This window comes from Eretmochelys imbricata, chromosome 4 (genome assembly GCF_965152235.1).
Source record: "Eretmochelys imbricata isolate rEreImb1 chromosome 4, rEreImb1.hap1, whole genome shotgun sequence".
NCBI classification, from domain to species: Eukaryota; Metazoa; Chordata; order Testudines; family Cheloniidae; genus Eretmochelys; species Eretmochelys imbricata.
Genome location: NC_135575.1, coordinates 120,132,974 through 120,151,142, shown reverse-complemented (window position 1 = coordinate 120,151,142; position 18,169 = coordinate 120,132,974). Strand labels below are relative to the sequence as shown.

Below are 18,169 nucleotides of genomic sequence, written 5' to 3'. Positions count from 1 at the left end.
TGAAATGCATAGATCAGTCTCAAAAAACTAAAATAACACACTTTGAAAGAATAAAATTAGAGAGACTATATGGGGGTTGCAGGAGTACCAAGAAGGAACAACATAACAACAGTGTTGGGAGGTGTGTGACACGGACACTGTGTGTGTGACACGGACACTGTGTGTGTGACACGGACACTGTGTGTTTGTGTGTGTGTGCTGGCTGCTGGAGAAGTTTCTGAGAGACGCCTGTCTGCTGTCTCTTTAAGGCACACACTGAAAGCTCTCCTCCTGAACTATGTCCTGCCCTCCCCCACTCTGCGGAGATGGGTACATGGGCGGGGAGTGGGGAAGAGAGAGAGAGAGTGTGTGTGTGTGTGTATGTGAGAGAGAGAGACAGACAGAGACAGAGATTGTGTGTGTTGGCTGCTGGGTAAGTCTCTGAGAGACCGAGAACTGTCTCTTTAAGGCACTCACCGGAAGGCTTGTTCAGACCTCAGACTGCTGCGAGTCCTGATGAGCCCTGTCCCCTCTACCCTGCTCTGTGGAGATGGGGTACAGGGACTGGGGGAGGGGGACACCCTGACAACAGCAACCTCCTTTCCTACCTCCCCCACCCCCCGCTCTGCACAGCCAGCAGGAAGGTCTCAGAAGCAGCTGCAGGAGCAACGTGGCTGCAAAGCAGCTGGGGCTGGGGGGCACCGGAACACACGCCGGATGTGCGCGGCTCTGCTCATCACCTGCGCGGCCGCCCAAGCGTGCAGCTCACAGGAAACCCATCTTGGGACTTCAGCAGGAGCAGGTGTGCCCTGGCTCTCGAACTGCTGAAGATTGTTATAATTGGCTTGGAGGGCCAGTAAGTTTGGCCACCCCTGGTATGAACTGAGTGTCCCTGGCACTTCTGATGTTAATGGGTCCATGGTATAAAGGTTAGGTTTGTTGTATTTGACTTGATTCCATTTTTGTTTACTTCATAAATGTTTCTTCTTTTTTCTCCCCTCAGAGTGATCGACTGCTCATTAAAGGTGGAAGAATTATCAATGATGACCACTCCTTCTATGCAGACATATACCTGGAAGATGGACTTATAAAGTTGGTTTTTAAAATACTGAACATTTTTGCATGCATATTAAGTATAAGAGTGAGCTTGACTCCTCCAGCTTGCACACGTCTGTGGATGCCTGTTAATGTTGTATGTTGTAGAGGAATATTTTATTTATTATAAAAATCTGCTTTTCATCTTTGCTAGTGTCAGGCAGGTAGAAGATGCCGTCAGTCAGTGTGACTGGAGTTCTTTGCACCTGCAATGGGTCCATTTTCAGTTACTTCTGACAGGACTTAGTCTGTGTCAACACCTGTGCAGCGCAGGTAGTCGCACAAGCCCAGCCGAGCTGTCAGGTACCTCTAGTGCAAGAGATCCCAGGTGAAGATGAACGGTTACTTGCTCAATGGGCTGTGGGGTGCTTGTTACAGCTATTTTCTCTTGATGATATTGGTGCCATTTTTGTGCTGTATGTGGAAACTGAGTCCCTACGTAGGCACTTTTCCTCACACGGAACCCCTAGTATGTTTCCCATGTACATATACGGCTGCTCTCTTGTACACCAGCATTGTGTACATCGCTGCTTGTGCACTGAATATAGATGCTCTTTGTGTTCTTTCTTCTTACACACTTATATAGAGATGGGCAGGTGTCACGTTCCTCAGGGTACAGCCTGGACTGTTGAACAGCTGTATCCCCTCAGCTCTAGTTTTTTACACTGCTTTACTGTGAACTGCCACTGCTCGCAGCCTGGCTTATACACAGCCACTTCCATGTAAAATAACTCCCAGCTGAATACATGAATGCTCTCCCAGCCACATATGAGTTACATACAGGGTGACACCTGCATGTTCTTAGTCCCAGCCTTGACCCCAGAAATGTGCATCTTGTGCTGTATAGAACCCTCCTGGACAAAACAAGCTCATTGTGAGTCCGTCATTTCAACAAAGGAAAATGATTATGCTCCAGCCTCAAGTGGAGTTTCCCACACAGTCTAATCCAAACATATTGGTTAAGATAAAACAATAAGATAAGTTTATTAACTACAGAAAGATAGATTTTAAACAATTACAAGGCATAAAGTCAGAATTGGTTACAAAAGAAATAAAAAGATAAAAACGCAAGCGAATTCCTAAACTTTAACAAGGTAATCGGATTTAAAGCAAGTCTCTTTCTCTCACCACAAACAGAACCTGCAACAACTTCAGGATGCCAGCTGCAGGAGCAATACAGATTTTCTTTGGATAAACATATTGCTTCAGAAACTCATGTTTCAGATAGCCTTGAATGGATTCAGATAGTTGAGATGCAAGGTTCCTCATGCAGTTCTGTGCTTCCCACACTGGAGAATGGATTCAGATAGTTGAGATGCAAGGTTCCTCATGCAGTTCTGTGCTTCCCACTCTGGACCTTGGCTGAGAAGAAATATTGCTAATTTTGCTGAATTGTGGAAGTGCAAAGATGTTGTGATATTCACAGATATCCAATAGAGACTAGTTTGTGCCCACCAAACTTTCTTCACTTGTGACATATGCAGGTTTTCAGTGCACGTCTCCAGAGGCCAAAAGCTAGGGCATGAAAAAATAACAACGATCAATAAATAATACATTGTTTCTCTGTCTTAGGAGCTCCTTTTTTGTAGATGGACACGGTCAGACTAAAAATGATGTTCTTTAAATAGTTAGCCATACCTGTGTTGTTAATAATTCTATAGATTATTACAACAGAAAGAATATAATAAATGTAATGCACCTCATTCATCTTGGACAATGAAAGACTATTCTGTTTTATGTTTCTTAGTTTCTAGTCAGTTTCCCTTTCTGACTCTTGTGCATTTGCTCAGCACTGGACATGGCCATTGCAAAAAGGAAACAGGAGTGCTTAAATCCCAAGAAAATCTCATTTTAATTGGAGCTAACAAAACTCTTGGGAGCACCCATGTTGGTCTGCACAATCAGCCAATTAGTGTCCCTTTAAGAAGAGTGTTACTTCACCTTAGCTCTGCCCTTTTTTGTTCAGATGCACATTCTCTGTGGTCTCTGTAAACATGTCATATAATAAAACAAATGAGTTGACCTTTGAGCTACCGTGAAGTCTGAAACCTCTTGTGAATTTTAGGCACTGATCCTGCAAACACTTTGGGTGGGATCTACAAAGAGACTTAGGTGTTGCAAAACTGAGCATCACGGCTTCTAACTTTTTGGCACATAGAAAATCACAGGAACAAACACTGATCTGCAAAGCCTGAGGGAGATGCTCAGGCTCCATATACAATGCAATAGACTGTGATTCACAAAGCCAGTATGGCACAGGAGAAGCTGTCTAAACTAGCCAATGGGAGACACCAACCAGAGGGGTATGTGCTAAGCCCTGCCCCTCTCAGGGAGATAAGCCCCTAAGTCTGGGCTGCAGGGAGGCGCCTAGCTCTCCTAGTGATCCACAAACTTAGGTGGCTAAGCACTTATCTTCCCCTAGATGCATGTGGGACATTCAACAAAACAGCTGGGGGCGGGGGGTGGGGAGAGGACAAGGATGTCCCTTATAGTCTTTCGCTCAGCAGTAGGATACTCACCCAGGATGTGGGAAACCCCTGGTTCATGTCCCCGCTCCCCATAGGAGAGAAAGCATTTGAACAGGGTTCCACCACCTCCCAGGTAAGTGCCCCAGCTGTGAGGCTATGGAGTATTCAGATGTGGGGCTCCCTCAATCTCTCCTGCTGAAGTTGTTCCATTTTAATTAAACAATGGAATTCTTAAATGTGATATGGGCCACAGAATGAGTTAGAGTGATTCTATCGCAATGCTAAGAAGTGGCAGATTCTTGTTCATATCCCTTCTCCCCCTCAGGAGGGGATGGGGGGCGCTTGAATCAGGGGTCTTCTACATCCTGAGTGAGTACCCTAACCCCTGGGTTAACGATTACAAGGGCAGTCTTGCTCCTGCAGCTGTTCTGTGTGAACTTGTCTGAGGGGCCCAATCCAGTAGGCATGCTCGGAAGCTGCTTACAGGGTTGGACCCCTGTGCATGACTTGGGCAGCCAAACACTAGTGTTCCCCAGTCTGTGAATCACTGTGGGGCTTAGGTGGGAGATAAGTTTCTGGGTGCTTATCATGAGGCAGTAGTGAACATGCTCAGGCCTAGAGAGAGGCTGTCTAAAGTGAGGCTGTATACCCAAAGGAAAAAAACGTAGGCACCTACAGGGTTAGGCAGCAGCCATGTGGGTGTTTTGTGGATCGCAGTGGTGCCTAAAAACAGGACTTGGGCTCCTAAAAATGGGACTTAGGTGCCTAAGTACCTGCCTGGTTCCCACCCTTTGTTCTTTGTTTACAAATTTGAGTAACTGCACTGAGCTCAATGGGGATTTCTCGTGTGCATAAATTTAAGCATGTGAGTAAGGGGATTCAGGATTGGGGCCTCTACATTATGCCCTAGTCAACTTGTTCATGTAGTATGACATTGCTTACTTGCTTTGTTCACAGGAAATTATAGAGCATGGCAACTGTTTGAGAGGGTGAATCTTGCAAGTTGCTAATGATTACTGGTGCATCAAATGGTGTCTGGGGGCATTTGCATGGTAACTTTAAGCATAATTCCCTTTCTCTCTCACGTGTAAGCAGCAACTAAATGACCCCACTTTTTCATTAGCATACAGATATTATTCCAAAATGAACTGTCCAAGAAGCCTGACACACCACCTCTTGCTCAGAGTTCCAGTCAAACAGTCAGAATAAAAATCACTGAGCAATGCCAGTGAGGATCAGCCTTCTTCCAGCAGGCTTAACCTGGGTGGCAACACTAGAAGTGAGACAGGCTGTCTAAAAGTGGCACCACCTTGCTATCCACACCAGCCAAGTGTAGTGAAATCCATTCACTTCAACATAATGGACTGCAGCAATGTTGAGGAAGCTGACGCTCTGCAATGGACTGAGAATGGCTCAGGCCCTGGTTTAGCAAAGCACTTCTACACATGCTTAACATGCTTGGACTTCAGCGGGACTGAGGCCTGTGTTTAAATGCTTAACTTTAAGCACATCGCAAAGCCTGTCCTTTTTCGGCAAAGCATGTGCTTAAGTGCTTAGTTGAATCAGAATCTGAAAAGATGATATTTTTAAGGGGGAAATAAAACCAGCTTACTTTTATTTTTTGATTTTCTTGTTTTTCACAGTGTTCACATGTAGTCTTTGGAATGCTATTCTTGTTTCAAAGTAGAATTTAAAGGAGATGGATCTTAGTTCTTTTTTTCCATTCTCAGATCTCCTTGCCACACAAGGAAAGCAATGTAGCTCTGATTATAATGTTAGGGACAAATGATCATCTGGTGTAAATTAACTTAGTTCCACTGAAAACAATGGAGAAATGCTGATTTAAACAAGCTGATGATCTTCCCCCTATTTTCATTTGTTGAGTACCTTGTGATATTTCTTTGCAATTCAAATTTGAAGAATCCTGAAGCATCTTAAGTCCCTTTTGTGTAACCTGTTGTGCTGGTCTGCTTGCATTCATGCAGCTGTACTAATTCCCTACCTATTTTTCACTCTATAATTAGCTACATTAATATTTATCATAGTTGTAAACATGTTACAGCATGCCTCCCAATGTAATGCAACATTTGGGTGACTATTGGGCATTTTCACACACAGCTATATGGCCTCAAGCTGAGCTGGCATCAGATCTCACTAGCTAAGCTTGGTTAGTACTTAGAATGGAGACTTCTAGCAAAAGTCCAGATATTTCAGGAAGCAGTGTGGTTAATTCAGAACCTGGTGCTCTTCCCTCTAGACTAGAACCGAGCCCTGTGTCCCACTGTAGTATGGGACACGGTGCTGTTGGATGTGGAGTCCTTTGGATGAGTGTAAAAATGAGCTCTTGATCTCCTGTGGTTCTTTTTAAACTCTGGTTGTTTGGCCAAATTCCAGTTTGAGTAATTACTAGTAGTTTCCCCTGGGTATAATTAATAGTTATATTCATTTCCCATCCTAAATTGTTGCTACAGGCTGTTAAACAGTTGCCAAGTTTCATTTCATGGGTAGCTGTTGCATTTTAATGTTGGGCAAAATAAATTCAGGATCTATATATGTCTGGGATGAGTACACATATATGCACATAAATATTATTTTATCCCACAGAAAATCTATATTGAAAGGGAGTTAGGGCTAAGAGTATGTATCAGTAATTTAGGGGAAACTACATTACAGGGGTGTGGTAATTATCCTAAAACAAAGTAGTATAAGCCCAGGAAGTTCACAGTTAATGTTAACCAAAAAACAAACCCAAGCAAGCTGAGGTGTGGAAATGCAGTGTTGTGGTACCCATAGAACCTTTACTTCGCCCTGTATTGACCCCAAGAGGGGTTAACAATTTTTGAAATCTAACATGTTTTTAAAAATCAGTTTTAATCTAAGTGGAGTCCACAAACACTAAAATGCCTTCCTCGTGATTGTATGGATTTTGCATTGTGTCACTGTAGGACAGAGTTGAGATTTCTACTGAAGAAGAAGCTTTCAGTTCTGAAGAATTACAAGAGGAATTACAAGACCTGTAATTCATATATATTGAAATGTAGCCTATGCACAAGATTGAGTTTTAACTATAGGGGAAGTTTGAAGAAACTATGACTAGAGTTTGTTTTGGTGCCCTAACTGTGCATTTTCATACCTTAAAATGAATTAAATTTCTTTTAAGTTTAACTTTAATTTTGAATGCCTTGGGTTTAGAATGTTTGGTTTTGAAATAATTGCAACTTCCCTGTAATATAGTTTACCTAAAATGGTAATACAAATATTAATAATACAAAATTACTGATATGTGCGCTCAACCTTGATTGTGTCTTAATTTAGTTTTTGTCTAGAAATTTCCTTGTGCTTTTCCTGCTGTTTAGACAAATAGGAGAGAATTTGATTGTTCCTGGTGGAGTAAAGACAATTGAGGCTAATGGGCGTATGGTTATCCCTGGGGGAATCGATGTCAACACTTACCTACAAAAGCCCTACCAAGGAATGACTGCTGTTGATGACTTCTATCAAGGCACAAAAGCAGCTCTAGCAGGCGGTACCACCATGATCAGTAAGTACTAGACACTCTCACCTCTCAAATCTAACTATCTTGGTGCTAAGCGGAACCTGCTGTTTTCAGTTCACATGATGTTCACTGGGTTTATCGGTGTATATTCTACATAGCTGTTTTCAGAAGTCATTTAAGATCAGATCAACTTCTGGGTCTTGTGCGGCTTGAATCTCCACTGATTACTGTAGACAACTTTACCAGGATCAACATGAAAATGAGGTTACCCTTAGAAAAAGCAGCTGCACATAGGGTAGTGTTGTTGGGATTCCCTCTGAAACTTTTTCCACCCGACTTATCCAGAGCACCATGTCTGCTTCTGGGAGTACACTTCATCTAGTTCTCTGGGAACCAAAACACTCAGTTCAACTCCAGAATTTGTCACTCTCCTTTTGTTTGGCAAACAGCAAAGCTACGTTGAGTTGATCAGACTCAAGCGTAGGAGATGAGCGTAGGGTGTACCACACATCCAAAGTTACACAGAAAACCTCTTCCTTTATATATATTTGCTGATTACATTGCATTTGCTATATATTACATCACACATTTTTGGGTTGGCTTGGTTACTTTGCAGGAACCAGTCCGGCATGCTCTGTCCATGTGCTGTTCATGTGGGAACCTGTTCTTTAATTTGAGATTTATCTTGTCAGTTGTCCGTAATATTACGGTGTAGCTGCTTGCGTTAGCTAGCACAGACATTCTGACTCCAGCATACCGCTTGTCAAGCCCCTATTGACAACGTAACTGTCCGTGCACCTTGCCTCATTTCTTAGTGGCCATGATTGGGAAGTTGTTTATGTCAAGCCAGCTCTACAAGTGTGTCCTGTATTTCTCTCACATAACACTCATGAGATCTACTATACTTGCTATCACTGATTTTTTTTTTAATCAGTTGATACAGGCAGTAACAAAGCAAAGCAACAATTCTAATAAAGTGTTGTGCTTACAGTGTCATATCAGATACTGGTAAAAATGTGGAAAGTAATAAACCAGTAGTATAAGAAATCAGATATGAGACCAAGGAGGTATGAAGCCTGCTTACAGCTACATCCTGGAAGCAGGATGTCCTGGTAGGATGGTCCTGGCTGTTAAACTCGTCCTTTGCGCATCAGATTGCTGAGCAAGCTGCATCTTTTCTGCCTCGCATTTGCTTGGCTCTGGACTAAGATTATGTGGGGCAGAGCCTCAGCTGGGGTAAATGGCCAAAGCTGTCTGATGCTGCCCCATGGAGCTGTGTTCCCTTCGAGTTGGAAGTGGGTCGTGGGGGATGGCTAGTTTTTCTGGATGGTGCTTTGCTTTGAATGTATGTCATGCACCAAAAGGCCATGAAAATAGGCACACAATACATTATTGTTTTTTAATAGTGGAAAGGGTTGCTTTTTAGTGTATTTTCTTCAGTTGGGTACTCCTGTATCTTTTAGCCTATTTAGAAAGTCTAAATAGGCTTTTATTTCCATCCTCTCTGGACTGGAAAACCAGATTCACTTTTAAGCAGGTGGATAATATTGTTCAGTATATTCCAGTAAAGATGGAAGAACAGCATTCTGCTAACAGTCCCTCTGCTGGACTCCACTGCACACGGTTGTGCAGACGTTTTAAATGGCTGCTCCATTGTAATCAATGGAAAGTTCAAATGCATCGAGAACATGAGGTGGGACCTGCCAGCTATATTCAGTACGTTTGCATCAATGAAGAAGTTAAAACAGATTTCTTTCTGGACAATCGTTAAATAGCTGTACTTTTCCTTTTGGAAGTTATTTCATTTATTTAATGTAGCTGCTAGGACTGTTTAATTTAAGGATTTCTCTACTTTATTAATAGTGTGAAGTTTCTTAACATGCTTTTCCTTCTTTCAGAATTGAAAAATGCCCAGTAAAAGGCTCAGTTCTATACATTCAGTAATACACCAGAAGGTTTGCATATGTTAAGATACAGTACACCTTGCTGTGTTTTCATTATTCAAGTAGAACCCAACCCTGCAAACATGAGTAATTCTACATGCATCATTAGTCCCAGTCATTATCACACTGACTCTGAAAGCCAGCGTGACTGAGTGGTTAAGACTTGAATCTGCTATTTTGGAGCCCTGGATTCTATTCCCAATGCTGCCTGAAGATCTCTTCATTAATTTATTGGTAAAGAGGAATGGGCTAATTCATGACAGCCTTCTAGAAAAGGATATAAGGCCTTGGTCAATAATGAGAGTTATGAAGTGCATAGAAATGTAAATGGCAGTCAGTAGAGACCAGAATTCATGATCTCCGGCGTGCCAGCTCAGTGCACCTTCCCTAAGATACAGGGTGTTTAGATCTCTCTCTCATGTCTGGGAACATTTCCTGACTTCATGGTACAGCAAAACAGGCTGCTAGATTCAGCTTCAATGCAGAATGTTCTGCAAAAGCTGGAATACTTGAAAGGTCTGTATCTGTCCCACATCCTGCAATTTATACTGTGTCAATAAAAATCCTGCTTTGTTGTAGGTACACTATAGATAATCACTGAAACTGCAGAATAGGAAATACGTGCAATTTGTGTAACAGGTGCTTCATCTATATTTCAGTTGATCATGTGCTTCCTGAAGCTGGAGCGAGTTTATTGACTGCATTTGAAAAGTGGCACGAGGCAGCTGACACCAAATCCTGTTGTGATTACTCTCTCCATGTGGATATCACCGGCTGGTATGATGGGATCCGAGAAGAGATGGATATCCTGGTGCAAGATAAAGGTTAGTTAATGAAAATAAAATGTTTTCATTTTCTCTAAGCAATGTGCAAATTCTCAATTCTGAAGTACTCCAGATAGTCCTGTTATTTCCCACAAAAGAAGCATATAGGTACTAGATACCCTGGCCATGAACCTTGGTATTCTTTTACCCCTGTGTAAAGTGGGCCTGAAACTCCATGCACTGCAATCAATCAGGAGTAACTCCATTAGAGGCAGTAGAGTTATGCCAGTACAGATGAGGAGAATTCAAATCAGCAAGGGGAAAAGGTTATCTGATTAAAAATGATAGCACTTGACAGATGGAAATAACTCTATGCAAAGTGCAAGGCAGTCCTTATGTTAAGATAACAAAATTAGGAGACCAACCTTGAGTGCTTGGACAGTCATCATAGGCTATACATCTTTGAACAACAATGCCACATGGCACTTCACCTGCTTTGACCTGAAATTTGGAAATATATGGCTAATTTTCAAAATTAAAGCCAAGATTTTCAAAACTTGGAGCCTAAAGTTAGGATTCTAAATCCACATTTAGGTATCTGGGGGAGTGACCTGATTTTCAGAACTGCTGACCATTCAGCAGCACCCACTGGAAGATAGTGGAGGCCTAATATTTACGAAAATCCGGTCACTTATTTCGGAGCCTAACTTTAGACACTTAAAAAAAAATATCTTGGTCTAGGTTCCTAAGTTGTGCCCACAAAACACGCATTTATATAGTTCATTATCCATTTGTTCATGTGCACTCAGAGTGCCTGAGTACCAACTAGGTATTTATTGCTAAAAGTATAATCTGGGCTATATATGCTGACTCTTGTATGTCAGAAAGCCAAATACATACATGCAGAGTCCTTTGTAGAGTGTTGTGATGGACCATATCTGAGATGCTCTATTTAAATAGAACTGTACTGTATAACTATACAGACAAAGCACAGCTTGTTTACTGTGTAGACAGTTTTTCAGTGAGAAACCACACAGATGGAGTAATATAGGACTTTTCATCCTGAGCAGCACTACTGTAACAGTACACCTGCTGTGTAATCAGATTTTAGGCCACAAAATATTCTATCAACCTTTAAAGTCTTTAATCTTCAGGATAATGTACAATTTGGGCAAAATGAAGCTAATTTTACAATGCTTTTTATAATAGGGCTGATTTTATAGACTGACAGCATTTGCCATTGTTGACAGTGCCAAATCAGTCCTCTGCCCCTGCTATCATCTTTGATCATGTGGATTTAAATCTAGTTTCAGCTGGATTTACTATCAAGCAAGTGTACTGCAGTTTGTATCAAAGGTTAGCTGTTTTTTTCCAGAGTTGGCTCACAGATGGCTCTCGTATGTGCTTGAGGGCTTACATTAAAAGCCGGGTGCAGACAACAGGGTTAATAGTTTGCTTCCAGTATAAAAATTTGAGTTTTCAATACAAATATGACCTGGCATTTACTTTAAGAAAGAATCTGTTCATTGGTCCAGAAAGCAGAATGTATTATGGGGTCCTAAGTGGATTGTTTGAGAGATATACCATTTGGAGGTCAACTTCGTTCTCACTGATGGTGTAGTAAAAAGAAAAGGAGTACTTGTGGCACCTTAGAGACTAACCAATTTATTTGAGCATAAGCTTTCGTGAGCTACAGCTCACTTCATCGGATGCATAGCTGTAGCTATGCATAGCTGTAGCTCATGAAAACTTATGCTCAAATAAATTGGTTAGTCTCTAAGGTGCCACAAGTCCTCCTTTTCTTTTTGCAAATACAGACTAACACGGCTGCTACTCTGAAAACTGATGCTGTAGTGTGTCTCAGTCAGTGTGAATTACTCATGTGTGATAGGAGACATAGAGGTAAAGCACAAATAAAGCACAAATAAAATAGGATACTTTTTTCAACATGGCAGGAGCTTTAAAAATTAATATATAATATCTGCTGAAAACTGGAAACATCTAAGCCACAATCCTCAGCTGGTATAAATTGTCTTGATGTGAATCTTCATTGCTCCATTGACATCAACTGAGGATCTAGACCCTATGATGTACTTTACACTGATTGACTAAATGATCGCAGGTTAGTTAAGAAGCAATGCTTAGTTATCACATTTCAACTTTGAGTTTGTCTAATATGCTCTCCAAGGATCGCCAGGGAGCTTTCAGGGCTGCTGATGAGATTGGCCCGTCATAGTTGGACAGTTAATCAGTTCTAAATCAATAGAGTGCTCATTCAAAGAGGTTTTGGCTTTAGAGAAGTCGAAAATTTTGCAGGAGCAACTATTCATAAAGGTGCAGACAGCTTCTTCTGACTTGCAACCATTTCAGCAGCCAATCTGCATAACCCATGAATCTATTTGGCTCTCACATATGATGTAAAGAAATCACATAGGAAAGTACTATATTGGCCAAGAGGATCCACAGATTGCTCTACCCATTTCTTTGACTATCTTCAGGATTCCATAGGCATGACTTAAATGGTACTTTCATAACATGTGGGATGGGACCTTGCTGGGTCTCACTGGCATGAGAGAAGGCATCAGGCACATTTTTAAAAGTATTTGTTTAAATAGTTAGATTTATAAGTAATGGGCCAGATCCTCAGCTGGTGTAAATCCATGTTGTTCCATTGACTAGGTCAATGTACACCAGCTGAGGGAGGATCTCTGACCCTATATGGCCATATAGCCAGATGGATGCCACATTACCAATCTGCACCTTGGTCTCTGAGCATCAATATATGGGTAATCCACTAACTGAAAAGTGCAGCTTAAGCCATATCCATTTTCAGCTGCAAGAACAGTATTGTATTGACTTCAGGGAGAACATTGACTTCAATGGGATCAAAACACATACTGATGCCAATGGGTCAGGGTATGGCCCTAAGAGAGAAAAAGGAAAGTTGCAACAGAGAATTTGAATTACTTGGTTAGGAGTATATCTTTCAGCCTGTCTATCCAGTGAATGCTCACATAGGATTATAATTAAGTTAATTACCTTTGGCTGGGTTCCCTTGGATAAGAAATGACTACTGGTTCCGCCTTGGCAGGCTTAATGTATCTCTTTGGTCACACATATATATCTCATATATATCTCAATTGCAGCGGTGGTTGGCTTGCTCCAGGTCTAGTCTGGAATGGGAGGTGGGCAGTAACTGTACATTGGGGCCCAGCAAAAGGGGTCATCACTTAATCAAGGTGAATATCCTGTGTCAATTTTCCTGAATAATCTTTTCCTCCAAAACAGACCTTCAAAAATACTTTAAGAATCTACTTAACAACTCCCTTGTGTTTTGTCTTGGAACAGGTGTTAATTCTTTCCAAGTCTACATGGCCTATAAAGATCTCTATCAAATGTCTGACAGTCAGGTATTCTTCAGCATGCTTATCATTGTTGATATACGTAAACTTCTTTCTGTTGATTAGTTAAGAAGTTTAGAGCTACCTGAGACAGTCATAGTGCTTTTGAACTGAACTTGAGAAAATGCATAGATATGAAATTTGTCTCTCTGGAGGCCAAAGCCTGAGAGATGCTGAGCATCTGTATTTTCCATGGAGGCGCTTGGGAGCACATGGCACTCAGCACCTTGCAAAGAGGTGACTAGTGTTTCATGGTATCAAGCTCAATGGAAGTAGCAGACACCCCTCAAGATTTTGCCCTGGATTTATATCATCACTTGTTGGCTTTGGAACATTCAATCTGAGTTGCGGGGGGAAATGAGATGATACACTAGTGGAAATATTAAAAGTGACATAGCTTTTGAAATCCCACATGTTTCTCACTCACTGCAAACTGCTAAAGCATGTTCTTTGGCAAAGGTTGAGTTCAGTTGTTGGAGTTGGAGATTACAATGAGCTTGTTTGTATAGCACTTGTTTTAGACCCAACCTCTTCAGCTTTCTAATTCACAGACAGCAGATCATTGTAATTGGACAGTGGCATCTGTTAGTAATAATAATGTTTGCTTATTCAGTTGAGCAAATGCTTCATTCCCACTTCGTTCCAGAGCTGAGTTTCCTTTTCTCTTAAAGAACTTTTGTTATACTTCCAATACACGTGGTTTTCATTAGACTTTTAAATGTAACAGCATCCTCTTGAGAAGAGGTGCATGCTAAGTCCAACTTCTTGATGGAATTAATTACAGCAAAATATATTAAGAAAAGGTGGAAAAGGGGGCAAGGGATCCAATATTCAAACTTGAATGGCTAAAGCAGAGTGCCCATTTACACATTTGCATGCTCAGATCAGTGCTCACATGCCCCAAGCCCATTGAGTAGTTGTTTGAGTGACTCAGTTGAAGACCAGATACCATAAGTTTAAGTGCCCAAGTTTGAAAACTGGGCTCCCAATATTACTTAGTGAGACCACATACAGAAAATTTAGGGTGGGGTTTTCAAAAGTGCTTAAAGACATTAGGCACACAAGTCCCATTGACTTTCAGTGGCAGTCCCTAAACTCCCTTGGGTGCTTTTGAAAAGCTCACATGTAAGGAATTGAATCCATTGCTTCCCTTTTGTAGGGATTATTTTGAGTGTTGGAAAGCATCTAACATGGAAACCCATGAGAGAAAACAGTAGAATTCTTTAGCTGTAAATGAAAGACATTCATGAGATTGAAACTGTGCCCACACTTACAGAAAGGTGTGTGAAGTGTATACTTCAGGGAATATACCGGTACTGTAGCTGTACTAAAAGTGTCCATAGCTTAACTGCTATTCCAATTTAGTGGACTTATTCCTTGTTCATTCATGGAAGCTTTTTTGTATCTATTTAGTTAGTTAGCTGCCTGTACTCAAACTGCATACCAGAGAACTGTCACGAGGCACATGACTGTATTGGAGGTAGTGGGTAGTTGCCTTGCCTTAGAAGGACCTCAGGGAAACACTTTGCCTATAGGTGGCACATAGTTCCTCAGGGTTGAGGAAGCTGCTGCACCACTTGGTGACAGGCTGGTGTGGAGAGTGGGGACATGGAATAGCTAGCAGCCACAGAGGTCCTAGCCGGGACTGTACATGGGGCTGGTGGTGGCCGAACACTTCTGCAAGAGCCAGCATAAAAATATGATTCAAAATATGAGGAGAAATGTTTGTGAAATAAGTAACATATTACCCTTATTCAGTAACATGACCCTCTTTGTACCACTTACAGCTTTATGAAGCTTTTACCTTTCTGAAAGGGCTTGGAGCTGTAATCATGGTCCATGCTGAAAATGGAGATTTGATAGCTCAGGTGAGTGAGTCGCATTTCTTCATCTGATGAAGTGAGCTGTAGCTCACGAAAGCTCATGCTCAAATAAATTGGTTAGTCTCTAAGGTGCCACAAGTACTCCTTTTCTTTTTGCGAATACAGACTAACATGGCTGTTACTCTGAAACCAAACATTTCTTCTTCTGTTTCCCTTAGAGAGTGAATATGTTTCATGTGACAGGGGAGGAGGGAAACTTGTCTGCTAGTACAGCAATCAGAGAAAGTGTTGGTGGGAAAACAGACTGCCTAGTAAAGCTTCCTTGCTGAATCTAATTTCTTGTAATGATAAATCAATGAGTTATGGGAATGCCAGTATAGAATTCCATGTGTGTAATGATACAGCATGCAGGCTGTAAGGTGATACTCCTGACAGCTCCCTGCCTGGAACGTAGGGAGTCAAAGAAGGGGCCTTGGTGGGAGGGACATGGGGATGCAAGAATTGGTTCCCTGGGAGCAGTGGCAGCTGGGTGGACAAACAGCAGGGAGAATCCTGTGAAGATGCTGGGGAGCGGTTGGGGAGCTGGGAGGCCTTACCCCAGTATTGTTGCTGCTGAAGAAGTCAGTGTATGCAAGGGGGGTAAGGCTATGGGCCCAAGCACATTGATGGTGTTGCTCTCAGACCTGTTCGTGCTTCTTTGCTGAAAAGACCCTTATAAACACATACAAAGGGAACAAAAAAAACAACCCTGTAAAACTTTCTAAAAAGTGATTGAAAATAAATTAGGCCAAGTTCTTGAAAGGGAGCTCTCTCTGAATCTGGAAATCAGTCAAGTTAAGGAAATTCAAATACTGTGTCCCTTTAAAATGTCCTCTGAGACACGAGAGTGTGCTCCTCCAGGAAACCATGGCCTAATGGTGTACAGCTGTCCCAGTAGCACGGGATGCCTCAGCAGTGATGTGTAAGACAGCAGATGCAGGGTGAAATCCTGGCCACAGTGAAGTCAATGGCTGAACTCCCATTGATTTCCAGGAGTTCAACATAGACTCAAAATGAAGAGGTTGTGGTGATAGGATTATTACTTTCTTTAAAAAAATATATATATGGTCATAACATTACATGACACATTACAGTGATTTAAAAAATATGGCCCCTGCCCTGAAGAATTAACAATGTAAGGCCCTGATCCTGCAACGGAATATGCATCAGTGGAGACCTGTGTTTGTGTGGAGTCCCATTGACTTCAGTGAAGCTTCACATGGGCTCAGGGATTTGCCTGCATGGCTCTAATTACAGTAGATAATAGAACTGATCAGGAACTGGAATTTCTCTTCCATGGGAAATCCCAACATTTTCAGGTGAAAAAATCATTTCAATTTGGGGAAAAAAAAAAAGGCTGAAATTTCATGCTAAATGAAAAGAAAAGAAAAAAAAAGAGTTGTATTCTACAGCAAGATACTGGTGGTGGAAAGAAAGCTGCTCACGGTGGATGCTTGAATGATTAACCAGTATGTAAACCCAAATCTTTATCTCATCAAACTCATGTCCTAGTTTATTAACACTACTGAATCCTCTTACAGTGGATAATTTTGTCACTCTGTCTGCTTCATTCTGCCATCTTCTGGATGTGACTAGCCTATTTTTAAATGATGCCATTCTTTGTCATCCCGCTTCTTTCATATTATGTATTTGTAATATTTTATTATTGCATTTTAATTGTCTGCAGCATCCTGCATGCATAGGTGACAGGTGCATTTTATTTAAAATTATTTTAAAATATATATGCAAAATACTTCGGTTTTCTAACCCAAATGTGTCTCATGGACACAGGCTGGTTAGTACAGTGTATTTATATATATGATCATGATGGATTGTCCATTTGTCACCCAGTGTAGTGAAGACACAAATCTATGTAAAGGAGTACTTGTGGCACCTTAGAGACTAAGTGCCACAAATACTCCTTTTCTTTTTGAGAATACAGACTAACACGGCTGCTACTCTGAAACAAATCTATGTGTGTAATCTGAATGATTCTTGTTGGAGCAGGTTGGTAGTATGTTAGCTTTTCACCCCCAGAGACCTGGGATCAAATATTCATTAGGTGACATATGAAAATGTGTTAGATGATTTCATCCCTGTCTCTAGAGGACATTTGTCTATATCACAGAATCATTACATTTAGCCAGCTCTGCTCATTAGAGACCTAAGGGTGAGACAGGTCAGGATTTGTGGGGCATTAATAGCTCTGTGCTGTGTCTGCAGGTCCTATTAATCCATCACCCTTTTTTGATCAGAAAGTTTACTCCAAAAAACACCCTTTGCATGATCTTTATATGAAATCATAAGGATTGCCCACATGTCCTTTCATAAGAAGCTTTGGCACAACATTTTGCTGACAAACATCAGCTGACTGAGCAATGAATACTTGGAATATCCATTTTTAAGATAACATTAAGTAGTAATATAGCACCAAAGGGGTGCATTTTTAGTGGGGTTAGAGGGCATTTAGTTCTGCATCTTCATGATCAACTGTAAAAGAATTAGAGAAAATTTAGATCATGTAAGCAAGACCCCTGAAAGGGTCGGAGGAAGAATCAGCAGGGTAAATAGGTATTGTCAAAAAGGTTGAGAAAATAATGATACTACCTAGGAGGAGAGAGAGAAGAAAAAATATTGTGTAAGTAAAGGAGGAATTACAGTACAGGGTTGTCCTTAATAAGTACAATATTTGCCTTAATAAGTACAATATTTCATGGCATTGAGTGTTCTTCTCTCATAAGACTCCTTTTTAGGGGAGGACAGTAGCATTTTTCTCATGGGGCAGTCACAATAGACCAAATTCTATACTGCCTTGCAGCCACAAATCTTCCACTGAAGCCCATAGCAGGTTGCATGTGGTGTTTGTCAGTGAAGAATCTGGCCCAATATATTTAGGGCCGGTCTTTTCGTCCTTGTGTCCCTTTTTGCAGGCACTATCAGTTGCATATACAAAAAAGGGAGGCAGTATGAAAACATTTCCCTCGGTACACTAAAGGAAGTTTAACATAAATGTATGTTGTTCTAGAGGTGGTCAGCATTTGTCTGTTACATTTTAGGAACAAAAACGTATCCTGGAGATGGGAATCACAGGACCTGAGGGACATGCCCTAAGCAGACCTGAGGAGGTAAGAGGCTTAACTAAGTCTATATTTCTTGGAAAT

The 18,169-nt window shown here is 41.3% G+C and overlaps 1 protein-coding gene across 3 annotated transcripts in view; it reads left to right on the top strand.

The window, feature by feature from the left end:
• CRMP1 (collapsin response mediator protein 1) overlaps positions 1-18,169 on the top strand; it is a 61,112-nt gene that overhangs the window by 22,711 nt on the left and 20,232 nt on the right. Inside the window, exons 5-10 of one of the 3 annotated variants that reach the window (XM_077814647.1) lie at positions 985-1,071; positions 6,899-7,083; positions 9,641-9,805; positions 13,094-13,155; positions 14,934-15,014; positions 18,065-18,133. In XM_077814647.1, the coding sequence (XP_077670773.1) occupies positions 985-1,071; positions 6,899-7,083; positions 9,641-9,805; positions 13,094-13,155; positions 14,934-15,014; positions 18,065-18,133 (649 nt within the window). Of the gene's footprint in view, positions 1-971; positions 1,072-6,898; positions 7,084-9,640; positions 9,806-13,093; positions 13,156-14,933; positions 15,015-18,064; positions 18,134-18,169 lie in introns of all 3 variants that reach the window. The other 2 variants (XM_077814646.1, XM_077814645.1) reach the window with 2 other exon arrangements.